Below are 24,888 nucleotides of genomic sequence, written 5' to 3' on the forward strand. Positions count from 1 at the left end.
ATGCTTTCTATTTCTCCAACAAAAATCAGTTAGGAGTATATTGAGGAATGAAAGGCTCATAAAAGTATCTGAAATTGATTTTTATAATTAGTTTTACTGGTTGATGGGCTGCACACGTATATGCTTAAATGGCAGCATTGACCTCTAGAGGTTGCGTGTATTAAACAGCTTGTTCCTCCTTTTTGCTAAAGGAATGGAGTTATTATTAATCTTAAAAAGAGGATGATGATGATGTTCGCTGAACTGCAGCTGCTTGCTGCCTTTCCTGTAAGCTCACCGGTAAAGCAGCCATGTGAGCCATGTGGTGGCAACTTGCTAGCGTGGAAGTGAGGATACTTAGCAAGCAGCAGATCTTGGGCCCCTCCTCATCTGGGTCTTGCATTTGATGGAGCGTGCGTATATAGCGAGAGAGGATAGACGAGGTGGTAAGGAGACCCATTTGGTTAGGAGATTCCATGTTTTCGGGACTCCTTAAAACTGAATTTCCTTCTGCAACGTGCTGCTATTAAATATCGAATAGCAGTTTTCTATTAAATATCAAATAGCAGTTTTCACAGAAGAAGCAGAGTGACCAGTAACGCTCTCTGTTGTGCCATGAGATGTGTGCTGATATTCAGCTAATTAGAAGAATTATGGCTTGGCTTCATTGGTATGCCATGTATGTAGCTCGTAAAGCTCTGGGGGACCCTTGGAGATGAAGAGCGCTACATAAATATAAAATATTGTTAATGTGATGTTCCACATTAAGCTTCCCATTGTGCTGCGCAGCCTTTTGTAATGAACGGCAAAGCGAATGCACGCGCCTGCCTGGCGTTTCTCTGCAAGGCCGTCTGGGGGCCGCTTCTCACCGAAGCCCCCCGTGGCCGCCGGCATTTCCCAGCGACGTCCTGTTGCGCTAAGAGCGTCCCGGGGGGCCCCGGCCTCGGGGGGACGGGCGCCTCGGGCCGTCCCCGCAGCCACGCTGCTGCTCCGTGCGGCGGCCCCTTCCTGCTCAGCAGCCCGGGAACAGCAGCTCCCCAAAGGATCTCTCAGACAGGGCGTCGAGGAGAGTTATTAAAACACGCTCTTAAAAAGCCAGCGGGACTACTTGGTTCTTCATACATTTCTTTGCACAACTTGGGCCCCCAGAGATTGCTTATGGGAGAAATCCGGGAGAGAAATTTGGCATTTAATTCCTTTTTCAGTTGGAAGTTGCAGTCCGCGTTTGCCGGGTTCTCCAAGAGCACCAACACTGGAACGAGTGTATCGAAAGCTGTCTTTCAGTACGTATTTTTAGACTCTGAGGCTTTTAGAACTGGTTTCGTTTTGAATAATGCTTTAATCACAGATTTAAAAATTGGAAGGAAATGTTTTGTGGCTTTTTTTCATAAAACATTTTTGGGGCCCTGAAACTGTATGTAAATAGCTCACCACGGATTAGAGCACATCATGCTTTTTAAGAGGGTGTTTATGTTGTTTTTCAAAGACAAACTTTTGCATACTATTTTTGTGTAGTTGCATACGTGATATTAAGGAGCTATAAAGTGTAATATAACTAATTTCTTATTTTAATGGCCTTCAAAGTGTGTGTACAGACAGGATTTGTTTTTGTTCCTCACTTTCTCTAAGCTTTTTTGGCTAAATCAGTCATGCTGACAGAGAGGCTCCTGACTATACTATATTTTAGCTCTGAGAGATACCAGCAAGGTTTTTGACTGGGATTCTCCACTGAACTTTATAGGGATGGTCTGCCTTTTTGAAGTTCATTGCAGGACTGGGGTCTTAAACTCCTTGCTTATTTTCCTAAGCACACTGTAATCAGCATATGTTTGTGCTGTGGTGCTTAAGGTGGGGTGCAGGGGAGGGCAAGGGAAATAGATACGCATGGATAATCATAATATGTTTATTTACTTTAATTCTGCGAAGATAAAGGGTGAAACTCAAGCCTTAATGGGCATTTTGCCAATGACTTCCATGGAGCCAGGATTTTACCCAGCAGCATTGCCAGTTTGTTTGATCTTATCATGCAGATCCCCAAATTTGGAGGGTTTTCTTCTTTGAAACCCAAGGAACAGAGAACAAAATCCCTTCTGTTTTCTTTTTTAATAGATGGTTTTAATTTGCAGGACTGCAAAGAGAAGTTTAAAATCATGACCTTAGGTTATGTCCAAAACAAAAGCCAAGTGATCTCTAAATATTATTGTTTTTTTCTTTAAAATCTCATTATTTTTATGGGAGACTGAACTCATGACTTTTCAACCCTTGGGCTTGGCAATAAATACTGCAAATAGAAGATGTATAAAATCCTTGCCTTCCTCCGTTGTGTGCGCTAGTCTTGTGATGATGACCGTGTCCTCAGTTGATCTCTGTTATGTACCTCTGTGTCCTGTAACCATATTTCTACTAATCAGTCTCTTGAAACTGCCAGAAGAACCATCACATGTTGGTAGCAAACGCCATTTACTGCTGCAAACAACTCCAGAGTTCCACAAAACAAATATCCCTTGGACCTAGATGGTGCCTGGGGTGTGAGGGTGGGGAGGACAGGGCTCTGGATGTTGAGGAGAGGCGAGAACACCCCCACCGAGGTGCTTTGTGAGGGAATACCTATTGCGAAGGCCTGCGTAGGGTTTGCAGTCTGAGTAGGTGGGAGAGAAAACACAGTGGTCTCCGCTTTGTGCCCAGAGCGCCAAGATGCAGATGCCTGCGACTGAGGTGCTTGCCTAGACGCCCCGTGCGATCGATGGAGAGAAATTCACCTCGGATTTTGGTCTAACTGGGGTCCGATATTTCACACTCTAAACGTGCCTTTATCCTTCCATTAACTTTAAAAGGAGTCATAGGTGACTCTATCAGATGAAGGTTTGCAGTACCTAGAGGTGCATGAGGTGAACCTCGCTGGAACTGTCTGAGGCTGAAAAATGAACTCAGAAGTCCCAAGGGCCAGTGCGGAGTCTTCATCACAAAACCGGCCTGGCTCTATCCGTCATGTTTTGTGGGGACCCTGGCATGTGTTTACCATGGTTGCTTTCAAATGATACATTTTTGGCTTCATTTATTTATTTTTATAACTAGGTGCCTAATATGTAGAGTTTTGCATTTGTCTTAGTCACCAAAGGAACAGTGACCTGATTTCAGGGACACCAAGGTCTCATAGATTTTTGCTGTGACTCTCATAAATTTTGGCTTCAGTATTGCATATTTCCCATCAGTTTGCAAAGTCCTTTGTCCTGCAGTTACCAGACTGGAGCAGGCTGGATTAAACGAAGAGGGACGGAGGGCCAGACTGTACCAAAGTGAGCACAGGGGGCACTTTTCAGAAAGAGAGCTAGATTGTGTGAGTTGCTGTACACAGAAGTGGAAGAGAGAGCCTCTTCCCCAAACAGCCCAATCTCAGGGTATGAAAATACGCTCTAGGAAGATGAAAAAATAAAAATGGGCGGCAGGACAGAGAAACAATAAAGAGAGGCTGCTTTACAGAAGTAGGCAGTCACGTGGGACTGAAAACCCTAAGGCTTATTGGATGGGGGTAATAGCTTTTCCGTACCGCTAACTTTTCTGATGATAAGGTCCTTCTAGACCAGTAGTTTTCAGCATGGTGCTCTGTTGATTTGCAGGCATGCAAGGCTCCTTCCAAGGGGTCCTCAGAAGGCATCTAAGGATGTGTTCACATGAGTGTTTCCCGTGGATGCTCTCCAAGTGCACACCTAGCACGCTCCAGCTGTAAACAAGCATTCAGGCCGCAGCAGCAGGCGGCCGCTCGTCTGAAGCTGGGTGCTGAGCACGCACGGTTCCAACGTACCCCTCACCTCTCTTGCTCTGCGCTGCTCGCTGCGTGGGCGCCTGCAGCCTAGGGAAAGCGGGCCCTGCTCAGCAGGTTTGAAATCACTAGAGGAGGGTCTCCACCTCCCAGGGAGAAAATTAGAAAAACCTGAAAGCCACTATTCTGGGTCAATTCTAGAAGACTTTCCATAAACAAATGATATGCTAACATTAGCGCTCATCTCAGAAAATTGCATAACTTGATGCTTAAACGTGTGCCTGCACTGCTGGCTGCCTGCCCTTCCCGGGTGCACTTGTAGATGTGTGAAAACTAAACAGGTCCATGTTGCAGGACACGTTCTGAGCTGAAACAACTGAGCACTGAACATCTGCCTATCTGCATAGCGGCTTCTTTCTCCCTGTGCGTTTGGATCCCCTCTTGAGTGCCTTTGTGTAAATGTGGGTCATAGATTTGTTCAAGCACTATGCAGACTTTTGTGGTGTTGAATAAAAGTGACTTAGGAAGTAGAGCCCCCTTCCTGGGAGTGACTCACAGGCACAATTTTTAAGTGCAGTTATTAATTTTGCGGAATTAGAGCTTGAAAAAAGTCAGTGTGGCACAGCTCTGTGATGTTCCTATTTTTAATTGAATTTTGAAGCTTATAATTAATTTGTTAAAAAGGGGGAAATCCTGGCCCTGTAGAAGTGAGTGGGAGTTCTGCCATTGCCTTCAGCAGAGGAGGATTTCACCATCCATCCTTTTATTCTCGTTAATCCTCTACAACAACAGAAGAGCAGCCTGGCACGTGGAAATGATCCTTCCCGTTTCTCCTGCCTGCCATTGCCAGCAGAGGACCCTCCCCGCTTTTCCATTCCCACACTTCCTACATGCATCCACCTTAGCAAAATATGCTTTCATCGTATCCACGGTAAGATGAAAACAGCCATTAAAGGAGCAGTTTGTTCTTAGTCTTTATGTGCAGAGATACAGAAATCTCTCTCTTTACACCCTCTCTTGTTTTTGAGCGGCTGTAGGAGAGCAGGAAACTTAACCTCTCGGAGGTCTCTGGGCCAAGGACCTGTCTGACATGGCTTTAAAGGTCACGGTGCTACTTCGCCCCGCTGCTGCGGCATGCAGAGCACCGTATGCCGGCGTGCTGTCTGGGAGCACAGAGAGGCCCTATCTGACATTTGGTGGAGCATGGCTTCGCTGACAGAGGAAAAGCATCAGAAAACAAAACTCGGCTCAGGGCTGTTCAGAGCCAAATCGGGATCCCTTGTGAGAGGAGCCCCTGGAGCAAAGAGCAGAGATGCGTGGCATCCCGTGGGTTTACCAGTAATCATGCTTGGCATTTCTGTCTCTCGTAACCTATATATAGCACTGTACATTTGCAAAGCTTTTGACAAATGTTAACAAACCAAACCCTGCTTCAGTCCTAATAGCCCTCGGTTCCTCAGAAAGACCGTGATGTTTGTCCTTCACCCTTCGGCTCCGTAGGCGACTGCCTCCTTCAGACTGGTGGTACCTGCCGGTTTTAGCTGAGCGCTGGTCTCTCGCGTTTGCATTACGACGTGTGTAGCCAGCATAAGCTCCAAGGCAGCTCGTCTGCCTTGCTGTCGCTGCTCTAAGGTAGGCACTAGAGAGCGTCGGAGAACCGAGGAAGCTGAATTATCCTCGAGGTTTCTTTATTGACAGCTTTTAAAAATAATTGATGAACTATTCACACAGAACCGCTGCATCATCACAGACAAGACCAAGGCTGGGAAAATCCTTTTTCTCTGACAAGGGGAGAGCAAATGTGTTATGCTAGGTAGTATGTCAAGGCTTGTGTAGGGGTGAGCGCTGAAACAACTGCACGCCTTGTTTCTGGGGCCAGCGCTGATGGCAGTGTTTAAGCCACAGAGGAACGAGCACAGAAACAGAGCACCAGCACTTGGCTCGCTAATAAGAAGCTTCTCGCTTTTTTTTCTGAAAAATCTTTTTTTAAAAAGAACAAAACAAAACAGTCCGCAGAGATGACCAGACAGGCAGAGTCTGATCAGGGTGGTGTTTTCATTGGCGCTGTCCCTGGTCTTGTTGGGCATGTCCCCGGGGTGGATTGCAGCACACGATAGAGACACGCAGGCTGGCCTTCTGCGTCCAGGGACTGAGGGACAAATCAATATTTTGGCACAGTCTTGCCTGCTGCTGCCCTCTCTTCATTGCTTCACCCTAGTGAATCCTGTAATTTAGTTATTGAGCCAAACAAACTTCACATAGGCTGAAAGGCTAAAATGGCTTAACTCCAGTTAATATTGCAGCCTGCTTTGCGTGGCGCAGCCGAGCTGTGCATGCAGTCAGGCAGCTGCAGAAATGAACTCGCCAGGGAGCAGCTTTTCGTGCGTATTTGGATGCAGTTCTTGAGCCTTTTTCATTTCTCTTGCTCTTTTGGCCTCTCCAATTTGTCACCCTGAAATACACAGGGCTCCCATAATCAGATCTCTCTCCTTTACCTGCTGAATAGACACGTTAAATATAGAAATCTGCCTCTCTGCACTGAGGGATTTCAGTCTACTTTAGCCAAGTGATTATTTCACATGACTTTGCCATAGGGAGGTCATATGGATTGCAACTTCAGTATGGTCAGTGATGGTTTTTATAAGATCCTCTTCTTAGTAATGTTAAGAACAAATAAATAAGTAATAATCCCGTCTTTGTTTATAATTCCCAGCTTAGAAGCTCAGTAGTGAAAGTGTCTTCTTGTCGGCATTTTCCCTCAACCCCCTCCTCTTCTAATGCGTCCATACTGTGTTCGCTGCATGGGGAATGCTGGCATTGATTTTATATAGGAGAAGCAGCACTGGAGCATTTGTTATAGGGGAGATGATGTTACACCACGGCAGACTTTGAGCCGCAGGGACTGGTTTGTGTTAGAAAGTAGGTAACTGTGAACCCAGCAGACCAAAATCTCTCCTGACTCCTCACTGCACCATTTCACTGCCTTCAGTGGTATGGTTAATAATTTGGGGTAGAATAACTGATAACAGTGGAGTGCAAAAAGCCTGAAGGACCAGCTGATTTCAAGAAAAAATATTTCTCCCCTAACACTCACTATGTTGGTATATCGTTTCTTGAACCAAAGAGCAGTTTTTATTTTGGGAAGCAACTAAGGGAGATGCAGTGCTAGAGGGCAGTGGGCATGAAACCGTGGTGGGAACCGATGTGACGTGACCGTGCTGGGGTAAACGGCAGCACGGGACAAGCACGCAGCGCGGTGGTGTTGCACGCTCTGGGGTGGTGCCAGGGCAGCTGTGTGCCCAGCTGGCCCCTGCAGCGTGTCCGTGCGTCGAGCACCCCAGTAACTTAGCTGGCGAGGGCAGTGCTGGCCAAAGGCTGACGGACAGTCAGCTTTCAGCAGCACAAAAGGAGAAGCACTTGGGGATTTTTTAAGGGTTTCTTTGGAGAGTTATCGACTGGCTTCATTAGAAATGGGAAACATTCCTTTTGCCACGATAGTGCAAGAGTTTAAACAGCTGTGAATTTCAGACTGGATCGGTCCCCAGTGCAGTGTGTCCCAAGCTCTGAAGGGAGTCACTGGCGGTGGATTGTGTGACTGAGGGGAGGCCAACCTGCCCAAGCGGGATGGAGAGGAGGGGGGAGGACGCAGAGCTTGGACATGTAGTGCTCAGTAACCCTGCTGCCACGCTGACTGTTCTCTCCTCCCCTCCGCAGGTGAGAAGCCTTACAAGTGTTCGTGGGAAGGGTGCGAGTGGCGTTTTGCACGGAGCGACGAGCTCACGAGGCATTACAGAAAGCACACGGGTGCAAAGCCCTTTAAATGCAACCATTGTGACAGGTAATGCAGCCTCCTGACATGGTGTTCAAGCAAAATGCAGTTACTGGGCACGGCACGGAGCTGGCGGCTCCCTGAGACCAGAGGCCTGTCTCCTTGCCGAGGAGGCTCTTTCTGTCCCCAGATGAAACTGGAGAGAGTCAACAAAAGACAGCAAACAGCTTCATTTGCAAAAGCCCAGGCGTGATTTAGGCACATCGGACAATTCAACTTTGTGGGGTTGTTTTACGTAGGATCAGGGATCTCTGCGCATTCCCACTAATGAGTGAGTCTTCTCCAGCTTTAAATCTCACCCTTGACATTTGTTTGATGTGGGAAATACTCTATATTTTGTGTGAGCTCAGATTTTAAACCATGACGGGTGCCCAGAGCAGGGCTTCCTGAAGAGCCTGTCATGCAACAGTCCTCCTTTGGGCACTCAGAAATGAGGGGCCTGGAGAAGCTGGGCACCCAGGAGCTCTCAGTGAGAGCAGTGGGAGCTGCCACTCGCTGCCAATACCTTTTTGTAGCCCTCACCACTTTATCTAGCTGCTGAATTAACAATGAGCTTGTCTGAAAAAATCTGGTCATCCTTGCTGGGTGCTGAGCATTTCTGAAAGCTGAGCTCTTTGAATTTAGAGACAAAACCAAAAGAAAACCCTCCTCCCATCCCCAATCCCAAATGATAATAGGTTAGGGTGGAGCAAAAGCAATTACCCCTGTAATGACTCTTGACAGCACTGACAGGCTCAAACAATGAGCACTTTTCCCCCTCACACCCCCCCCCCCAACTGGAGACTGGCAGTGCCCTGGGTGAAACCTGCATCCAGTATTGAGTAATCAAATAATGTGCTTGCATCTGAACATGTTATCCAGCTAATCCTATTTATATATATTTTTAAAAGAGGCTTAAGAAAATTACCCATTTTTTAATGCAGCACTAAGGTTCTCTGCTCTGAGAAGAAAACGTTTTATAACACAATAAAGGCCGCTGGGTACACCAGACCAGCAGAGAACCTGTGTGGAAAGAGGATGTATGGGACGTAAACAAGGGACCCCATCCTTTTATGGGAAGGAAATTCGATCATTTTCACATCCTGTCTTTCCAAGAGCTTCATCTCCTTGAGCTCTCTTCTCCCCTTGTCTCCCCTCTTCCTGGCCCCCTTCCCCCACTGAAGGCTTCCTCTGGAATTGTCTTTTGTTTTATCCCTGGATTATCTTTTGTTTGCTCAGAATGAGGGACAGGATAAGCCAAGTAGAGACCTCTGGAGTTCTGCTTTTGTATAGGCACCTCTGCGAAGGAGGACGTTTGTGTTCTCATTTTTAATGTAAGGCCCTGCTTTTCTCGCTTCTTTCCTCTAAAGAATGAACTGACTACCCCCAGTCTCCCCCTCCCCCCCCAAGCAGTGCAAAGCCCCCGAGTTTCCATGTCAGAACAAACAACAATTTTAGCAGGGATTTGAAAAAATACAGTCAATGTTTTCAACTCCTCAGTCTCTTTCAGTCCTTTGTTAAGTATTTGTTCTCCCACTACATGTCATGCCTTCCTATCTAGGCTTTTTCTGTGTCAGCCAGCTACTCAGTCACTGCAGCAGAGATAGATCCCTTCAACCATCTAACACATTTTCTGCTCTTCAGCAGAAATCTGTGGGTGAAGGAGCAAATATTTCTTGATACGTCAGGAGTGCTGGGGTTGTGCACTGTTAAATTCCACGCACAGTCCATCTGTGTGTGGTGGTAGGAGTCAGATTTGTTTCTACTCACCCAGTCAGTTGTTGCAAGCTAGTAGAGTGACTGTGCCTGTTTTTTTTCTTTTTCTTTTTTTTTTGTCCCACACTGCCATACTGCTGTTTTTCCTTCTTTTCTCATTCACAGCTATTTCTACTACCTCCTATTGCAGATGTCACTTCAGGCAAGCACTTAAGTGTGTCCCTGCCCAGGAGAGCATTTAAGCAGACATTTAATGTTAAATACACTCCTTCCTGAGTCAGGGTCCCAGCTGGAAAACAGTTTCTTCATATCTGAACTGCTACCCTTTTCTGCCCCTGCCATTAGAGACAGGAGTTGTGGTGGCTCCCTCAGACATCCTGGCTTGCTGAACAGTAAGGAGCCTTTGCTAAGAGCATGCTTAGCTGGAATGAACAAATCCCACCGTGGAGAACCCAGAGCTGGTAGGAAAGATGGCTGAGTGCTGTATTCTCCTCCCATCAGAGCTACCTTCCCTCTCTCTCCTGCAGAGGCTTCGGTGCTGAGCAGTACTGTGTTGCTAGGGAAAGAGAGCAAAGGGAGAGAGGAAGGAGTCCTGTCTGAGAGCAGGAATGTATGCATTGCTGCAGGACTTTCAGAATTAGCGTATCTTAATCTAGCATAAACTGTCCTTCCTAGGAAGAGCTGGATTGGGGGAGGGATGATGGGGAAGACTGTGATGGGCCTCCGTACAACATGCAGAGCTGGCCAGGAGCTGGAAGAGCTGTAGAGCTGGAGGTGTGTCGCATGGTCTTGTTTCACAGGCAAGACTAGGGACCAGCAAGCTGCTTGATTTGTGGAGAAGTGAGTTTCTCTTGTCATCTTTGCCTTTGGAGCCTTCTCCCCTGCTGGCTCGAGTTCCAGAAGGGAAAAATGTGTCCACTTTCTTCATCAGCATGATTTAGGTACAACATTTGGTAGGGACTTTTTTACTGTTGAAAATAAATGTCCACATCCAGCAGCCTTACCAATAGATGGAACTGACCATAGGAAGGTAGGAAAACTTGAAGAATTAGTAATGTACCATTTTGTTAGTGATAAAGTATACTGGAGCTGAAAAGTATACTAGATGCTAATACTATGGTTCTTGATGTGAAACAATGTTTTGAGTCCTTATTTTTAACAGATCTTGCTGCATTGTGACTTGGCATACTTTTTCCTGGGTCGCATTTGTAACAGAGACGATCAGAGAGGAAAAGCCGTGCTTGGGTGGTGGTCTTACGACTAGTCCTAGACTAAAATGCCAGCTGGTGCATGTCTTTTTGGCAGCCACTCAAGCTGTTGTTTTGTTTTGGCAGCCCTCACAGCCAGAGCATGCTGCCTTCTCAGTTTAGACTGACGAGAGGGATGTTGGTCCAAGGATGTATTTTGGCACCCTATGGCTAGAAAATTCTAGCTGTGCTGAGCCTGCTGCACTGAAAGCCAAGTGCTCGTTGTCAGCTTCTAATTTGTCTCGCGGCGCTTCTGCTGGGAGCTTGGAGGAATGCAGCTTCCCTCCCATTCGCACGGGTTTCTTTTTTATTTTTGCCGCTCTGCCTTATACAAAGGTATTGACCACCTCCTAAGCTGCTACAAATCGATAGAGAACTGCTGACTTGGGTAGAGCTGTCCTCATCCGCAGCAGCTGAGCAGTTCGCTTTTCTTGTCAAAGTTGCCTTCTTATGAGGTTTCTTTGTCTTAAAAATATATATCTTGATCACTCATCTCTGCATATAGATGCAGATAGTGTGCCTGTGCCAGAGGGACAGACAAGGTCCCTTAACAATTTAAAATTTTTCATTTTTATAGTTCTTCTCTTTCTCAGCCTTTTTCTGCTTATGGTGGTTATCCTCTGGATGTTCACCTTCAGACTGAGTGTACTTCCTTTTTTTTAACTTAGTAGTTGAATTAATTTTTTTACCTTCTTTCTGAAAAATACAAAATACTCAACTACTACTTTTTTGGAAGTATATTCAGTGCATGTATGAGCTATCCAGATTCTCACAAGAAGCTGTTTGGGTTTTTTCAAACGTGCATTGGTGGCTCTTTTATACTCCAAATCTGTGGGGCAGTGAAATGACATTCCAGGCAAGACGGTTCTGGAAGTAGCTTGTCATGATGCCCTCAGAGCCTAAAAAAACAGTTTACTCAAAAGCCACAGATATGTGTCTTTTTGTGTGATATTTATAATAGATGTTTTTTGCTATTACTAAAAGTAAGGGAGCCAATGTCTTATGGGTTAGGGTGGAAAGAATGCAAGCCAAGGTTTGCAGGGAACTTGGAAGCCTCCCTTTTTGAGGGCTCAGCTTGAAATATCTAGCAGAGGCTTGGCTTTTCAGAGTGTCTGAGTACTCCCTCGGTGACCGTCGGGCCCCATTTTAGGGCTCTGGGGTAGGCAGCCACAAGCACTGCCCACCTGCCCTGCAGTTCGTTCTCGGGCGCTATATGTCTCTGATGACATTATCATAATGGGTGTGAAGTGGGTCGCTGCTCTCAATCCCATTTCTAATGGGCATGAAGTTGAAAGAATATTCTTGCTTCCTGGCAGTTTTGGTAAAATGGAGTATATATTGAAAAAGCACTTGAAAAAGAAAAGGAAAAGCACTTGTCCTGCTCCTCTCATCACACTGACACTACCTTGGTGGTGTAAAGAGCCGAAGTTTGGGCTACTGTTCCTAGTGTTGTGAGTGCCCTTCAGCATGTCTGCTGCACTGGAGTTGTTCTTGAACAGTAATTCCTGATTAAATCTTTGTGGGGTTGTTGTTCTCCTGGAATAAGTGTGTTTTATTCTGGGTATTTTAACCCACTTCCCAAGTGGATTAAAATATTTCAGAAGGCAGCCATAAGCCTTTAGAGAGAGAGTTAATCAAGAATAGATGTTGCATTTCAAATTCATACCCTACCTTATCCTAAATTAACTGCATATCTAGACCAGCCCTGAAACTCAACAGATGTTTTCATTCTCCAGGGTTGCCTTTCTAAGTCCATCTCATCAGCATCTATCTACATTTTTAGAATGTCAAAATATTATGTTTTGTAATAAGATAGAGAAGAAATGGCTTTGTAGATAAAGAACAGAAGTTGAAAATCCAGATCCTGGGGTTTGTTTCTGGTTTTACCAGACTTCTTGTGTGATCCGTAGCAATTTCCTTGCCTTCTCCATGTCTGTTTTCACACTTACAAAATAGGTACAATACCTTATCTCCCCTCAGCATTATTCAGAGAGATAGTGTTCATCAACATCCACATATTACCACTGAGATTCTCAGCAGAGAGAAAGGGAGAGTTATGTAGCCTGATAGATTTTCAGCCCCCAAACTCTGAACCAGCTTTCCTTCAAATTTGGAATTAGAAATGGGAATTCAGCTTTCAAGTCTGACTTCTTTCTTTGGTGCCTCTTTCAGGTCCTGGGTACTTTAAAAAGCTGGTGTTTTTTTAAGCTGGCACTGCTGAGCACTTGAGTAAAAATGACTTACTATGTTTTACTTTGTTTTATATATATATATATTTATATTTATATATTTATATTTATAGATGTACACACACAAACAAACACTTATACTAAATATTTGATTTTATTGCTATGGGTGCATGAGTGAGCACCCTTCCTTGATGTTTGACTCAGTGGAAGAAGAGGGAGGGAGAGGAACAGCAGAAGAAGAATAGTTTATTAACTGATACAGCTGCTGAAGAGCCAGGGTAGTTGGCCGTCTAGGGTCATAGAGGTGAATCATGCATGGTTTAGTGTCCATACATGGATAATCTAAAGAATGGCTCTAAACTTGGATAACTATTTCCTCCTGTACGTAAGCAGGGAGGAGCAGGAACCCTGTTTTTGCCAAATCCTATATTTATTTCATTTCCCATTTGGTTTATTTTGCAGGTGTTTCTCCAGGTCTGATCACCTCGCCCTCCACATGAAGAGACACATCTAAACATCAGTCAGCTTGGCATGGATGTCATCTGAGCTAAGTGTTATGAGATGAGAGTGGAACTCAAGTTAATAAACCGCTGCCTTGCAGGAGAAGAGAACTTGTTCACATGTAATCCTCTGTACAGAGACCACACGCTCACACTGTCATGCACCCAATTATACTTCAATACATACATCTGTTCTTTATGCCTTGCCCCAGCTGGATGGGAGAAGATGCAGGCGAGGAAATGGGATAGAGGTGAAGACAGTAAGAAGGAACAATTGCTTACAGTACTTCATCTCTCTTGGATTTGTTTCCTGTTTTTTGCCAATGGAAATCAAAGAAAATGGAGGAGGCTTCCCTGCAGGTGGACAGCAGTAGGAGGGGCTTATTTAACTTGCTTCTCAGTGCAACTCCATAGGAGAATATGTCGTCTTGAAGTTGCATATTTGTAGCACTAACTTTTCTTTTTAAATAGATGGGGGAAAAACAATGACCTAGAAAACCAAATCCCAGTTTGGTAGCCAAAATTAACCTCTTGGTTCATTTGTTCTTTGTCTGAGAATTCCTAATGTTCAGTGCGTCAGACTTCTCACAGACACTTTGACCTGTCTTGGTTTTGGTTCTTCTTCCTAGAACTGAGCTATTAAGATCCTTTTAAGTCAATACCAGTGGCCTTAATGGCAGTAGACTGTGGAGTGACACTTGTGACACAAACATCCTCTTTTTGGCCTGAGTTTATGTAGACTTCACGGAGGACTATATTTTTCTTGGTTGTATTATTTTAATTTTTGTTTTGGCTATTGCACAACATATGCACTAGGGACTCCGCAAGCTGCTGGCATGATGGCTAAGTGGCCAAGGGATAAGCCCCTGAGAAACAGCACCTAATATCTCTGTAGGCATCACCTTATTGCCGTAGCTAGGACTTCTTGTTTATTTGTTGAACGAAAACTTTAAAAGCTTATTTGGAAGCTTAAACATTTTTTTTCTCTTTTCTCCACGAACAAGTGATCTTCAGAACTCCTTGTCTTCACCTGGATATCGGTCTGGGACTGGCCACACAGGCATGACTACAGGATTCCTTCCACATCATGTGAGCATGTTAGCCACAACCCACAGTGACTTATTGATGAATTATGTTGCTTGTTCTTGCTGTTCTTCTATTAACCAGTTTAAAACATTAGACTTTTGTTTGTGTAAAAAGCACCTGCAGACATTTTAATTTAAACCTAATGTTTGTTGAGCATCTTACACACAAAAAAAGCCAAAAACTCCAGTCCCTGAGTGGCAAAGCAAGAACCTCTTCCAAGTACAATGGCTTCATTCAGCATTAGTCTTTTAAAGAAATTGTTAAAAGTCCTCATTTTCCATTCATCAAGTTGATACTGTAGCCCATTCCTGTACGAAAAAAACATAACAAAATGTAAATGGTGAATGAAGGGTGGGATTTTACACACAGCAGTGAGGCTTTTCCAATTGATTGGTCTAAAGTATTACTAACCTAGAGGTCCATTTTGGCCTACTGTGTGAACCATCAAGGAGAAGTGGAGGTCTGATGCTCACCTTTCAGCCCTATTGATAATTGGATTTTTTTGGCTCAAAGTGGATTAAAGTCTTCATTTCAAAAGAAAAACAAAAAAAATGAATCTTGCCATAACTTGCATTTGAAACTATTTGGCACTGGCCCTGACTCCAAAGACTGCATTTAAGACCATAAAAATGGCCTATGCAAGCAGGCAGGGTGATCATTAGGTTGTATATTTTGTATATTCTGGGACCATCCCTACAAAATGTGTCTAGAAATGAAACAAAATGGCGCGTGGTCCACAAATGATTGCTGCTCTTTTATACTGTACTAGCCAACTGCCCTTCTTTGACTGTTTTGACTCATTGACTGTTATATATTTCCCTTAATTTATGTTTTGGGAGGTAAAACTGTACTCTTGGGGAAAAAAGAAACAAGAAACTCGATAGACGTTTAAGACCTGTCACCGGGATCCTTGGCACTTGAATTCTCAGCTTTTTTGCAACCTTTGGTTCCAGTGAGAGATTGAATTTACTAGAAAGATGCTGTTTTTCCTCACAGTTTTCACAAAACACTGTGACTGTCAACTGAGCATTTTGGGGACAGGGGGAATACAATGTCTGGCCCATATGGCATGAAATATGGACCAAAATCTAACCATCTTTTAGGGGCAATGATGTACCATTCATGATAAAAGTAAGAGAGAGAGAGAGAGAGAAAGAAAGGGAGGACGGAAGGACAGAAGAAAGGAAGGAAGGAAGAAAATTGAGTTTATTCCAAAGATTTAAAACTAACCATACTATATATATATATATATATATATAAAAAGAAATTACGGAGCACTGCTTGCTGACAATCTTGTAGTTCTCTCCTTCTGTATTTGCATACTTTTTATGGCCATTCCATCCAGCTATTCCACTGGGATTGAGGGTCCTAGAATCCAACTTGTGTTGGAATATATAGAGCATCCTGCCAGATGTCTAATGGGAACTGAAACCTCATCTGTGTGAAACTGTAGAGCATCCAGATTAGATTAAAAAAAAGGATAAAGAATCTTAGAATTTCATTACTGCAGCGTACTAAAAAGTATGTGCTCGCAAGCCCACCACTGCAATATTCATTGGCTGTGAACCTGCATAAATATCCTCTGTTGACCTCTGAACACACCTGCCTTTAGGTATGCTATCAATAGCCTACAAAATGTAATTATTAAGTGACAGTTTAAGTACCAGCCTCTATATAAAAAGGCAAAAAAATCAAGCAAGACTGTTTATTTACTTCCTATTGTCATTTGTCGTCTTGTAACATCTCATTTAAATATGGCAGAACAAGGGCCCCATGGAAAAAACACACTGAAATATCTCATTATTTTATTGTTTCTAGAGATAGGCCTACATCTAAGTCCTGGTCCAAATAGCCAAAAATCAGAGGGAAAAAGGGGATTAGAGTCTTAACCAGAATCCAGATTTCTCAGGCCCTATCTCTAGCAGGTCTTGAACTTTGAAGCAAAATTCGGGCCTTTGGGACCATCTCTTCTGTTTGTAAAGGGAGATATTTTTCACCTGCATATGCTCTGCACGCGGTCAGTCTCTGGACTTCAGGTTTTATGTGCTCATATGCAAGTGTCTCAGAACCATAGCTAATGTTTTGTAGACGGGGTTTCCATTTTGGAAGGGCATAATTAGTGACACTTTACAGGAGTCTGTTTTTACAATGAGAAAATGTATTTCTTTGCAGATGTTTCAAATTGTGCACTTAAAACCTGAGTAATCTGTAATAGCTAGATCCTTCCTGGGCCTGTGTCTCCTTGCTAAAGTTGTATAGAGATCTTCCATTTCTTAGCCATGAGTAGAAACAGACTAATGAAAAAAGGCTAATCCTGCTTGTCATGTTGCTTTGGTATCAAACTTGGTAAAAGTTGAGGGGAGCAAATTATCCAGCAGTTTTCAGAGAGCTCTAGAAAGGAGAAGCTTTGCCTTATTTCCTTCATACTGGATTTATATCTATTTGCAAAACTGAAGCCATTATAAAAGTGCCAGATTCTGTTTTCCAAGGCCTTGGAACTATAGGATGAGAAAAAAAAATGAACAAAATACAATACCCAAATGAAAATAATGCAGGCAAATGTGTTTTTTTTTGTGAATGGTTAAATAGTATTTTGGAACAGAGCAGTCAATCATAGAATCATGCAGGCAGGAGAAGACCTCCAGAGGCCACAGCAGCCAACCTTCTGCTCCAAGCAGGTCCAACTAGAGCTAGTTGCTCAGGGCCGTGTCCAGTCGAGTTCTGAATATCGCCAAGGGTGGAAATTCTACAACGTCTTTGTGCAGCCTGGTCCAATATTTGACCACCCTTGTGGCAAAATTCTTTTTTTCCGTATGTCAAGCCAGGATTTCCCATGTTCCAATTTGTGTTCATTGCCTCTCATCCTTCCACTGTGCACGGAGAAGTATTTGACTGTCTTTTCTACCTCCTCCCATTAGGCAGTTGTAGACAGCAGTAAGATCTCCCCTTACACTTCTCTAAGGCTGAACAAATCCATGTCTCTCAGCCTCTCCTTGTCCATCATGTGCTCCAGCCCCCTGACCCTCTTGGTGGCCCACCTCTGGACTCGCTGCAGTATCTCAATAACTTTCTTGTAATGGAGAGTCGAGAACTAGACAGAGTATTCCAGATCAACATATACTTCATGTATGATGGTGTTGATATAACTTATTTATTCTGGATTTTTCAACTAATTCTATAATGAGATTCTACTTTGAAACCTGACATATGAAAAATCTTCTAGGAAGCTACAGTATCAAGCATTTTAAAATTGGATTTGCTGAATTTATGTATAAAAACATGCTTATAGAACTGTGATTTCTATACATCCAGCCTGGGGTCTGGCAGGCAAGATTCTGTTTTTCCAACATAATCATTGCTGTTTTACCTTAAACTGAAAAATGTATTGTTTCACTCATGTTATATCAAATATGGAAACACATGATGCTGTATTTTAGTCACCTTTCAGAACAGAACAACACATCAGTGCATATTTGCTCTACTTTTTTCCATTAGGAGAAAAAGAGCAACCTGAAACATCACACATATTTTATAAAGACTATTCTAACAGAAAAAGAGATTCCAGAGTCCAGAGTATTTTTCATTATCCCAGAGTCACTCACTTTCAATAGTCACTACTCAGTCTGGAAAATTGTATCACCTGGACAGACTCGGCAAATGAACAAAGAAAGGTAATTCCCTGTCAAATTCCAGGACTGAAATCCTAGGTTTATTGAATGTCTTGGACAAGGCTCTGAGCTATCTGATCTAACTGAACTGCTTAAAGCAGAGGGTGGAGTAGGTGACCTCCAGAGGCACTTTCCAACATAAATTTTTCCATGATTCTATGATTCTTATCGGAGCTCTCACTGATTAAGTGTGTGCTGGTTCCGGTCTTCCCAGTCTTGTTCTGGCAGAATACAGTGTCGGATCAGTCTGTAGGATTTCTCTCAAACGCTGATAGTTTCATCCTTGTTAAACTTTGTAGGGCTTCCTCATGAGATGTGGAGAGGAGGAAATCTTAAAAAAGAAAAAAGAAGACACTCAGCATATCAGTATGAAGTGGTATCATACCATGAGTTATGTCACTGCTGCAGGGACCAACCAAATATTTTGAAAACAAGTTTGCTAGCCTGGAAGATCAAAGTGATATCTGACCAATGGTTCCCAGTACCTGAAATCTGAGCCAACTTATCTCTCTGTGGAGGTGAACATTAAAATCTTATTTTTCATTCTCATTTGTCTCAGACTTTTTAGAATTGTATTTATGCTTTTTCTTAGACTAGGATATTTTTACTTAATACCTGGAAAGCACTGACAAAATATGGTTAGGGAAAAAGAATTTGAATGTAAGAGGACACTCTAGACCCTTGTTTTTGGAACTGTTCATTTCAGTAATAAAAAAAAATCACTGGGTGTATGACTAAAATGGAATTGATGAACACGATGGCTGCAGTAACTTGAGTATATCTTATCTATGACCCTTTTGATATTTACCAAATCAGGCTTTCTTCCTCATTTTCATCTGGCCCTAGACAATTTGGGCTTTTTAGCCATCTCTACCACAAAGGTTGCTCCTCCTGTTTAATGTACTTCGTTTAGTTACGTACAGAAGAGGTCATAATTGGTGCTTTTGACAAAACCAATGAAAATCAAACTTATGTGTTTCCTTTCTTTCCCTGCTCCCTTATATGTGTCAAAGTATTCAAATTTAAAAAATAAAAAAGAGTAAAATTTTGTAAATAATTTAATGTCTCCAGGCCAGCACCCAGTGGCTCAAGGGCTTTTACTCTTGATTTCATTCAGGACTTGGCACATCCTGGCATTCCATCGGGTAAGACTTTTTCTAAGCTTTCATGTTCCTGGGTGACCCCGACACTCTCTTAAAGTACCTTTTGCTGATTTCTGGTAGAATTGCAGTTATGAAAATGCCCACATGCTAAGAACAAAGGCGAACAACATTTGACAATGATTCTGTTTAGCTTTGGCTTGAAAAACACAAATGATTTCCTCACGAGATTTTACAGCTACTCATGGGCAAGTCTTGCCTGTCTCTCAATAGCATTAAATCTACCCCTTCTTGAATGATTGTTCCCAGATCCAGCTTCAACAGTCTTCTTCCTTGTGCCACATGCGTGTCTGTTTTTATTAATAGTTTAGGGACAGTTGCTGTAGTCTTGCCTCCTCCACAACTCTACATTGGCTTCAGTGGCAAGATTTAGCATTGTAAGAACTGTAGGATCTGGCCCACCAGGTACTAAGATCTCTCTTGTAAAGCTGAGATTTTCCTCCTTCCTTAGAGGAAGTCCAAGACATACTTGTACTATATAAGTTATATATATAATGATATAGTTGTATATATAAATTATATACATAAAACTTAAAATTGTGGAGATGGGGGGTAGGCTGCCTTTATCACCTTAAGAATGGGTTTCCCTACCTGAAAGCTTTCAAATGCAGGTGTCATTTTTTAAACAGGGTTTTATAGTTTTCCTTAATGCTTGTTAATAGCGTTTTTGGTGTAATAGTTAAAGTTGGAACTCTTCACAATTTTCAAAATGAAAGCTCTGATTATTTTTTTTAAGTGCTTTGGTCCTAACTTCTATATACTGCCAGAAAATAGGTTCTACACCCTGTCTCTGTGTGGGTGTGCATATACAACAAAATACCACATATACCTGCACAGGAGAGGAAACTGAGCTACTGTCTTTCAGTGTGTAGTAGCCAACCGTGCCTATTGCTTTGATTTAGGGAGGGCAGTTACAGTTGCCACTGCATTTTAGGAATCATGTCAGCTTCTGTAGGAAAGTTTTCGACACTGCTGGGAAATATATGTTGCTGTGTACTGTGAATGAGTAGGCCGCAAATTTGGGGGTTGGGAGGGGAGGTGGGAAAGGAGGGGGAAGAGGGCTTAGCATGTACACGCTAAAAGTGAACTAGAATGGACAGAAAGGTGACAATTTTAGCCTTCATCTTTGGGCTTTCGGGGAACCTAAAAGCTAACACACAGTCCCTAAACGGCCTGATGGCTGAAGGGCTGATCTTCACTTTCTATTTTACAACGTATGTTTCACCGTCTCTGTGTAGTTTAGAACCAGGCCTGTCAGATTCTGGAAGTAGATCAAAACTCTGGTTTAAACACTACTTTGTTACCAAGGCCATGTCTCTACCCGGGAAGTTGCCCTGTGTTCCTGTATCTGTCTAGTTAAAATCCCCTTGTGGATGCAGCAAGCACTTGCTTGCCTGGGCTGTGTTTGCATTGGTATGCTATGCGGTTAAGATAAAGTGTAAGAAATGGTTAAACCAATTAAGATACCTCTGCAGGAAGGTTCTTGCACCAGTTTAACTACATGGTTTTGAAATCATTGCATATGAACCATGACAGCTTTTCTCTTAGAAACAAGGCCTTCGTTTAGCATGTCTACTATTCTAATTGAAATAATAATAATTTAGGCTAAGATTTTTTTCTTGCTTTGCAAAGTGGCCTGTTTTCTTTCATGTTGTTTAAAACCTTTCTTGCTCTCTGCTAGACATCAAGTTTTTGGATTTGGGATTTTTTTAGCAACAACAACAAAGTATGAATGCTCCCTATTTAAAAAAACAAACAACATTGCTTGAAGGACTTTCATTTTGCACTATAATTTTTCTTTTGCCAGATGTGTCTGACAAGTGCATTTTGGAGATGCCCTCGGTCACGTTCTCTCAGGCCTACTCTGGTATTTCTAATATATCACAGAAGTACCCAATCTTGTAGCCCTCAGTTCTGCCTTTTTTTGACATTTTATTTTTTTTAAGCTTTTTATATATATATATATATATATATAAATATATTACTTTGTCAGTTTTTTTGCTGTACAAAAAGTCTTAAGATTTAAAAATATTATTTGTATTATATGATGGTGGTATGTTAATGTTACAAAATTATTAATGAAGAAAAAATTTATTTTTGTTACTGGTCTGTTTCATAATTCTTTTTTAAATTGGTATATTGTAAGATATCTATGCAAAAATGTTATGTGACGCATTTTTATTTAAGAATGTAATATGTGTAATAAACAGTAGAATGTGTTTGGCCCGACAGTGTTTAGTGTGCCTTGTATATTATTTCTCTATGAAAACTTCTATGAGCAGTGACATTGCTTTTGAATATCGGTTACAGCTATGGTTCTGTGAACACTTATTCACCTAAAATCTGTAACTTCTAATTAAGCTTTAGCTTATCACAATCGTATTTGGGAATTTAAATAATTTCTTTTTTAAAATGTATTTTATAACAGGTGCTGTTTATACTTATGCTATAACATGTGTCACTTTTGGAAAAGGTGCTCAAGAAAAATTCTTGTTCTTAAAACCAGTCAGATTTTCATCTGGCTTATAACATTGCTTCTTTTGAAGTCAATGACTTTTGTTATTTGTCAGATTACGCTGGTTGAAGATTTCACCCGATACCATTTTCATAAAAAATACAGAGAGCACTTGCATTGCCTTTTCCATGCCTAGCTATCAAAACATTTGTCAGTCAGTGGTCAAAACAGGACTAGACTTTGAGGCTCCTGAGCACTAGTGCTGTGCTCCAGTCTGTGCATCATGCCGTCTCTCAGGAGTTGAGCGCAGCATTGTTCGCTTTCCCCCGCCTCAGTCATTTACTCTCCCTCTTTAATGTCTGCAAAGCTGCAAGCACAATTTAATCCACCTGGATGCTCAAGTACTAAAAATATATTTAGACAGTAAAAACAGTCATTCTGGGCACAATTACTTTGCAGTGTCATTGCATAAAATGAAGGGACTGACTTTTTCAATCCTGGCCTGTATCCCTTTAGGTTTTTGCTGTCTTGTGTCACATACTGCAGCGGCTTAAATGGGCACTGCATATGGACATCTCATAGGGCTCCTCTGGTGCAAACTTGCTAGCTTGTATTTCTGGGGCAATATGCCTCCCTGGTGGAAGACCTCCTGGGATTAGTAATGTCAGACAGATAGAGCATAGAAATCCCAACCTAACGTCTGCATCTAAAAGTCAGATGACTCTTCTAACCTAGTCATTTATACTCCCTCTGTAGTTAATGAAGAGAGAGAGGCATGTCCAGAAGTGATTCACTCCAGGGGATGAGGTGAATGCAAAGGGAGCTGAGGTGACGTCAAGCAATTCTGGAAAGCCACGTGGTAAGTTGGAAGGTAAAAGTTCCAGTGATGCACATGGCTGCTCTGATTACTCAGGCTGTATCAGATGTTTGATAATGGGCCTAACACGTACTGTTGGTGTGTGTTAACAACCCTTGAGCACTGGAAAACAGCTCAGCACAGGCAGAAGTTTGGGGCTTGTGATCCGAATGGTCAAGATTTCACAGTGCTCTGGCTGGTTCAATGTAGCAGTGATATCTTGGTGTCACTTGTGGAGCATGAGTGAGGCAGGCAGTCATAAGTTTTTGGCATTCTACCATAAAAATACGTTGCAGAAAAAAATGGTCTCTGTTCTTGTACATGAAAATATCCATACAATAATATAATAATTAGAGCTATATATAACTAGAACTATATAAGAATTCTTTCTAGAAATATAATTTTATTTTTATAGCTTTTTCATACAAAGACAAGGTCAAAATTCCTTTCTCTCTTCCTTGAAAACCTCTGGAAGCTTTTAGTGTCTCACCTACCTTTAGCCTTCTGATAGATATGTGTCTAGTCTAAGACATTTCTAGTCTAAATGAGTCATCTGCACACCATCTATGAGAGAGACTTCCAGAGAGCTCTGGAACAGCCTTTATGAAGGAAAATTTGGGGCAGCATAGCTGGTTCTTTGGCCTCGCCTGTATTCAACCTGCATGAATTGGAGAGAGGAGTATCCATTACAGGCAAACATATGAATAGTTTGTTCTCTGGGAACATTCAGAAAAATCCAATTCTTTACTATCATACACATGCTCCTAGAAGCAGCTAGGTTATTAGCCTGCAGGAATAGCTGTCAGACACTTCCCTGGGCTGGAGGCCAGGGAAAGGAGATACTATGAAAAAACACCTTCCTTCTGAAATTGTTTAAGTAGCACAGTTACAAACCTTGGACAACTCCCACTGTCAGAGTGCCAAGTTCTCTAAGGGAAGAAAAGAAGAATCTGTCACATCTGTGGTTAGGGCTGTTACCCATGACTTTTCAGACGTAGTTCCTCCCCTTCAAATGCACTTGACACTGGAGCAGAGAGGAGTGGCAAGCCCAGGGCTGAGGCTCTTACCCCTTTATCAGGCTGAAGGAGGCTGAACAAGCTCAACCAATTTCTAGATACAGCTGCATAACGTAATAGAGCAGGTTGCCAGCTGCACTGGTTTTCTCAAGTATCTTCTCTTCCAAGCTACTTCAGGAAAAGCAAGGGGAGGCAGCTGAAAAAGAAAGACTTGCTTGCTATGAAACGGTTACAAGTGTGGCTTTTTCTCCCCACTCGCTCCTTTTTTGGCTCTGTCTCATCTTTTCCTGATGGGAATAAATGAGAAAAAAACTAAAAGTGAATGAAAGTGAGGGTTTTCCACCAGAATTAGTCAATTTTAATACTTTTTACAAATATTTGTAATACTTCTGAGTTTAATTTTTTTAAAGATACCAGTCAGTTTTGATATGAAATAAAGAGTTTTCTGTGAGCAGTTTTTGACCACCTTGCCTGAAACCTTTCCAGAGGCCCAGTCACAAGCCATGTCTGATGACCGAACGCTTGTACGCGGCATTGCTTACTTTTGCAGTCTTGAGAGCTGACTGGGATTATTGGAACTATCGCTTCTCGGGGCCTTCTGTGCCAAGGGCTTGCCCACTAACTTCAGTTTCCTGGATATCTCTTGTCCTGTTTTCAGAGAGCCTTTCCCATGTATTCCTCCACAAGGTTTCAGATTCATTAGATGCTTCTGTTCCAGCTGGTTAATGTTCAGTGATGGACAGGCAGTAAAACTAAGCAAGATGGAGCTGTGGTGTATCTAATTTGTCTTGTCTGAGTTTAAAATTCTTCAGGGCTGTGGAAGCTTTTCCAAACTCAGTCAAATTTACCTACATCTGCTGGATTTCCCTGGGATTTTTTAGGGAAGGGTTGGGGGGTGGCACAAATGAACAAAAAGCATCCCAAACCTGTGGAGCAGGATGGAAGTGCCTCAAATGCAGCTGAGTTCCCCAAAAAGTATGGAGTGGGGACTGCAAGTCAGAGCGTCAGTCCAGGCAAATGCCTTTGCTCCATATCTAAATTGTCTAATTTACTGAAGCAATCAGCAGGCACTCTTCCCCTCAGGATCCAGTCTAACTGGCATTAGTAAAGGGAGAATCAGTTTGACGCTAGATCCAGTACTAATCCCATGTGCAGAGAGATGTGTGAGTGAGTGGTACCATTTTAAAAGTATTTCTGGATATTCAGGAAGGATCTTTGAGAATGGGAACTTTCCTACCCTTCAACAAAAGCCTCTTATCCTTCTGTCAGAAAGCTGCAAAATAAATACAAGTATCAGCACGTGTTCCTGAAATTCCCTGAGGACAACCTTGGCCTTCTGAGGTGAGTATTTTGGTTCCTGATATATAAATTTCTTTCCACCTCTTTCCTGTGACCCTGAAATACTGTGGTTCTGCTGGTGGTGCAGCAGGAGAGCTGCTAGAACTAAG

The 24,888-nt window shown here is 42.6% G+C and overlaps 1 protein-coding gene across 7 annotated transcripts in view; it reads left to right on the forward strand.

Annotated features, from left to right (window-relative positions):
- Positions 1-21,344, forward strand: part of KLF7 (KLF transcription factor 7) — a 65,942-nt gene extending 44,598 nt beyond the window's left edge. Inside the window, exons 3-6 of one of the 7 annotated variants that reach the window (XR_010390045.1) lie at positions 7,454-7,577; positions 13,162-13,559; positions 14,204-14,288; positions 18,253-21,344. Coding sequence is in view for 2 of the 7 variants with exons in the window: in XM_026111469.2 (XP_025967254.2) it covers positions 7,454-7,577; positions 13,162-13,213 (176 nt within the window). In the remaining 5 variants the exon portion in view is untranslated. Of the gene's footprint in view, positions 1-7,453; positions 7,578-13,161 lie in introns of all 7 variants that reach the window. The other 6 variants (XR_010390043.1, XR_003260977.2, XR_010390042.1 and 3 more) reach the window with 6 other exon arrangements.
- The last annotated feature ends 3,544 nt before the right edge of the window (positions 21,345-24,888 follow it).

Source organism: Dromaius novaehollandiae, chromosome 7, assembly GCF_036370855.1.
Source record: "Dromaius novaehollandiae isolate bDroNov1 chromosome 7, bDroNov1.hap1, whole genome shotgun sequence".
NCBI classification, from domain to species: Eukaryota; Metazoa; Chordata; class Aves; order Casuariiformes; family Dromaiidae; genus Dromaius; species Dromaius novaehollandiae.